This window comes from Teleopsis dalmanni, chromosome 2 (genome assembly GCF_002237135.1).
Source record: "Teleopsis dalmanni isolate 2A chromosome 2, ASM223713v2, whole genome shotgun sequence".
NCBI classification, from domain to species: domain Eukaryota; kingdom Metazoa; phylum Arthropoda; class Insecta; order Diptera; family Diopsidae; genus Teleopsis; species Teleopsis dalmanni.
The window spans coordinates 73,121,555-73,126,785 of record NC_051847.1 but is presented as its reverse complement, the minus strand read 5'-3'; the positions used below and the strand labels follow the sequence as shown (position 1 = coordinate 73,126,785).

General features: G+C 29.8%; 2 protein-coding genes across 2 annotated transcripts; both read right to left on the bottom strand.

Annotated features, from left to right (window-relative positions):
* Positions 1 to 2,048: 2,048 nt before the first annotated feature.
* LOC119684740 (neuropeptide SIFamide-like) lies at positions 2,049 to 2,549 on the bottom strand. Its single transcript, XM_038098848.1, has 2 exons — positions 2,297 to 2,549; positions 2,049 to 2,224 (listed from the first exon to the last, which is right to left on the bottom strand). The coding sequence occupies exons 1-2, from the start codon at positions 2,427 to 2,429 to the stop codon at positions 2,136 to 2,138; spliced, it is 222 nt and encodes a 73-aa protein (XP_037954776.1). The 5' UTR covers positions 2,430 to 2,549; the 3' UTR covers positions 2,049 to 2,135.
* Positions 2,550 to 2,887: 338 nt separating this feature from the next.
* On the bottom strand, positions 2,888 to 4,567 carry LOC119684739 (the record flags this gene model as incomplete). The annotated part of the gene is given in 2 exon segments (XM_038098847.1): positions 2,888 to 3,582; positions 3,798 to 4,567. Coding segments are annotated over 2 exon segments (1,233 nt in total). The 5' UTR covers positions 4,436 to 4,567.
* Between the last annotated feature and the right edge of the window lie 664 nt (positions 4,568 to 5,231).

Here is a 5,231-nt window from a genome sequence, read left to right as displayed (position 1 = left end):
AATTATTAAGTAAGAAATACTCTTCACCGTGACTCTACAATTTTTCTGCAAAAATATCGATAGTTAATATGAAGAATTGATAAGTGTTGGAGCTAATTTTTTATCTGTTAGGGTCATATTTGACAAAAGCAACAACGTTAAATCAATAGTTAATAATAAGGTTTTAGCAGCAAATAGATGAGCTATAGTAATGTAGACATTATCAAGGTCTTAACGTAAGAAACAAAACAAATAATACACAATTCACAGAATAGAGGTTGGAACCGATAAAAAAAAATTGATGGATCTACTGTTAGTTTCAAAGTTGAAAGTACAGCTATGGAATCTATTTTCGGTAATGGAGTATGTGTCTTCTAACGATTTTGAAACTTTTGCACAATCACAAGAGTCGACAGATTATTTTCTGGCATGAAAAAGAATAACAATTCTACCAGGGAATATAATTGGACAAAATCGGATAGATTTGGATTATGGTTATGGTTATGGTTCAGAAGTATGAAATATGACCAATTTACAGATGAAATAAGTATTTCTAAATCTTTTTTAAATCTCTTTATTCGGGCTGAATTAAATAAAAGTGTATCAGTTCTGGTTATGGTTTTTGTTTCGACGTATGTTATATACCCGTTTTATTTCATTTTCGGATATCGGTTTAGTTCCGAGTTAATATTTTATTTATATATGTTTGCATTATAAATGAGTTTCTTTGTCAGCACTATTTTATTATATCTAGTTATTTTATTAATTATTTTATTTATCTCTTTGAAAAAGAAAAGTTAGTTCTTCTCTTTTCTATGATAATTTTTCTCTGTGGTAATATATAAAGCTTATGTCCAAAATTAATTCATTGTAGTCAGCAATTTATTCTATCAGTTCTTATTTTACTCAGGGCCAGTTATAAAAACTGTGCCTAAAATTTTTTGATTTGGTTTAAAAAAAAAATGTGTTGGCTCGGTCCCGGTGTTCTTCTGGTTTAATAAAAAAAATTTATATTGGTTCGTTTTGGTTTGGGTTCTGAGTGAATATTTTATATGTGTGCATTATAAATAAGTTTCTTTTCAGGATTAAATTTCTTAATCATTATTTTTTATCATTTTTCATTCTTTTTATCATTCTTTTCAATAGCATTTTTTCTCATTATAGTCAGCATTTTGAATTCACAACTACTCTAAATTAATAAAAAAAATTTATATAGATTCGCTTCCGGTTCTTACATTTTTTTCTGAGTGTTCGGATTTTGGTGTAGTTCCAAATAAATATTTTTTTTATGTTTGTATTGCAATACTGTTTTATAAAATAGTTTTATTCATTCTTTTCAAAAAGAATAGTTGATGAATTTATTCTTTATCTAAAGTAACATCTAACTAAGCCTTATGTCTACAATTAATACCTTGTACGATACAAGGTATTAATACAAGATATTATAGATAATTGTTTATATAAAAGTTGTATTATTAATAATTGTCAATTTAAAAGTTATATTATATTTTTGAGTTATATTAGAAATTATTTACAAAAACAGACAAGCTTACCAACAGCGCGTTATCGAATCACAGAATAGTTACAGGTTTATCGGAGAGGTATGCAGATCTGAGGTCAATTATTGCTTAGTCTGATGAAGTAATAAACAACAATACAGTCAAGGCATAGAGAAGGGTTATGAAGATATTTCGCAGTTAATAGAGAGTAAAAGTGCGCAAGTGCATTGACTCAATTAGCCTCAACATAATAATAAGAAGATCCACTCTTTTAATTCAGTTCAAATTTTATAATCCATTCACTTTAAGATATACTTTTTCGGAATATATAAGAATTGCATTTAAAAAAGAAAAATTGTGAAACTGTGTTATCTCAATGAATATTTAAAAACCATCTATTAATTAAATTTAAAATCATAATCTCTTCCATCTTAGGTATACTTTTGTAGATTATATATATGTGGTGACATTCAAGATTGAAATGAATAATAAAAATTTGAAAAATTAATTAATTAATTTATTTTATTATGCAATTTTTACAACACATTCTTAAAATTATGATATCGAACAAGCTTAAGCTGCACACAATAGAAATACTTCTATATAATACTACATCGCAATGCTAATATATATCCAAAATTTATTTTCCATTTGTATTTATTTATTATCAGTTTGTGGGAACCAGGCTTGACATGATTCCATAGCGATTTCACAGAGAGTTGTTAAAGCCTTGGCATTATCGTACTCTGTAAATATAGGAAAGAGATTTTACGAGAATTTCTATTAATAATTCTTTACTTTAGTGAGTAATAACTTACCAATGCTATTGCGTTTACCAAAAATACTGCCATTGAATGGTGGTTTCCTGTACGCAGCCTCACTAATGCTGAAAATGGTGGCCATTAAAAATGCCACTAGAAAAATGGCAATGGTGAAACGTATTATGGCCATTTTTGTATCTATTTGGTGTATCTTTTAAGTTTAAGACAATATGAGTTGTACACTGGCAGTGTTGATTAGTTCAAACTGGTGTGCTCAAAGCTGTTGGTGGAATACTATGCACTGTACAACTTACTTCCAACTTTTATACTGTTTTCCAAACAGGCAAGGAACCGTAAGAATTATGTGCGCACGCATAATTAAATTGCTGAGGAAATAATGAGTGCACATGGTCAATCGTCCCAAAGGAGTATTCTGTTTATTGGAAATTAATTACAAATAAAGTGGATACAGTAGCTCACTTAATATAGGGGTGTGAGTATTGTGTGAAAATCTAATGCAAAGATTATTGTTTGTTTGTTTGTTTTATTGTTTACTCAACCTTTTATTACATTTTTAAATTTTGTTAAATTTACAAATTTAATTTTACTTTAAAAAAATAAATAAATAAAACATAAAGCCGAATAAACAAAAAAAAAAGATTTCTGTTTATGGACTAATGTCTAATCAAAAATTAAAAGTGGAGATAAACAAATTATAGAGAAAGACTAAAATAAATAACGCCACACATTATGGTGTAGCATTCCAGTCCAGCACTTTGGAAAATTCTTTTTCGCTTATATCTAGCATTTTGGTCTGCTCATAGCATATATTTTGGCGTTTTAAATTGTCGATCAGGAAAAGTTGCTTCTTATAGGCGTTCAACAAATCAGCACGTTGTTTTTTGAGACTTTTAATTTGCTTTTCCTTAATGTCAAATTCACGACGTATATTTTCTTTTGTTTCATGCTCAGCAGCTTTTAACATTGCTAAAGCATTTCTACTGGTCTCCAGTTCTTCAGTGGTGCGTTGTAGACGCTTTTCTAAATTTACATTGGTCTGAAATACTTGCTTTAATTCACGTTTGTTAAATTCGTGTTCCTTTTGCTGATTTGAAGTTTCAGTATGACGTTCTTTAACATAATTATTGGCTTCATGAAGTTTGGATTCCATCTTGCTAAGTTGCTCCTTGAGTTCAGAGTTTTTGGCATATATCATATCACGCTGTTGTTCAAGCTTCTTGTGATATTCCAAGGTCCTATCCAGCAATTCCTTTTGTTCAATCATTTCTTTGGCAGTCTTCTCATAATTAGTCTCAAGTATAATAATTTTTGATTTTAGAAACCTTGTAAAAAAATACAATAAAAGCATACAACATTTAAGTAAATGTCCTACATATGTATTGAATACACCTATATAAGTATGTAGTTATAAATTACGATTACTTATGTAGTTACTCAATTAATACCACATATCATCAACAAAAAAACAAAATTGCTACTATATTACGCTTAAACCGCAAGATTTTATCATGAATATGGTTGGTATATATAAACTTACTTGACCATGGTATCAGAGTTTAGTTGTTTCTTAACATTACAGTTCCCTTCAATAGGACAAATTTCATTTAGCTCACGTAAAGTGGCACATTCATCTTTCACAAGTACGGCTAAAGAAGGACTTTCCGTGAAATTAGGATTACGGTATTTAACTGTAAATGTACAACCAGGTTTAGGACCAACATGGCGAGAAACAGTCTTTGTACACTCAATGGTTTTACGTCTACGTGGTGAATTTGAAACAGTGCTGGCAATGCTATTTGTTTCTCTACGTGCATTTTCCTTTGCAGCTACCGATATTGTACGACTAATAGTACTGGTTTCAATACGAGTCCTCGCTGTCTTCATATTTGGTGAGGTAATTTTCACGTGTTGCGTACGTCTTTGATGATATTCACTAACTTTGGTGGGGCCCTTGACTGCAACGGTCTGCTCTGGTTTCCCATCACCACCGCCACGTTTACGCATTGCGTTACTCTGTGGCTTGGCTTTAGCTAGACCGGTCGCAGTGCCAACATATTTGTATGCTGAAGTCTTGTAGTGGTACTGGGAGGTGTGCTCGAGAGTGGTAGTCGCCATTCTGTTCAAATTCTCATTGATTTTAATGAATTGCTTTTCACGCGAAATCAATTCGGTCATAGCGTTCAAACAATTTGGTCGAAAATAAAAAAAATAGTGCGAAACAAAAATTTGGTTGGAAATTCTAATAAATGTTTATTAATTTACACATTTACACATTTACACAAATTTATACAAATTTTTATTGTGGTATACAGCAAAACTTAAATGAAAGAAAAAATTGTTACGTTTCAACAGAAATAAAAATTTATTTTTTAAAATATTTTCAAACAAATAAACGTTTCCCTTGGTGATGATTTTGATTAATTTTCAAGGGTAGTTTGATGAACATTGAATTACTATTGTCTAGACTGTTAGATTATATATTTTACTTTATACATTTTATTTATAACTTGAAATAAAAATAAATTTAACGAAATTTAAGCTACAGACAGTTTATAAGGATGATTGCTTAGATTACTAGTAAATTCTCCTCTTATTAAATACTAACAAAATTTGGTCCTCCTATAATAACATTATATTTGTACTGCAACCGTAGTCAATATACCTATATTAACTATCTAACAAATTTTTGTACTTAAAACTATCGTAAATATGAATAAAGTATTCAATCATTATGGAATATCATTTTCAGAACACCCAAACAAACTGTACATATTTATATATTAGGTGTAGAGTCAATATCGACCGATTTCTGAAGCGGTTGGCGAATGGTGACTGATCACTAATGACAATGTAAATATGAATAAAGTATTCAATCATTATGGAATATCATTTTCAGAACACCCAAACAATATATTTATAGAGTATTTATAGAGTCAATAACAACCTATTACTGAAGCGGTTGGCGACTGGT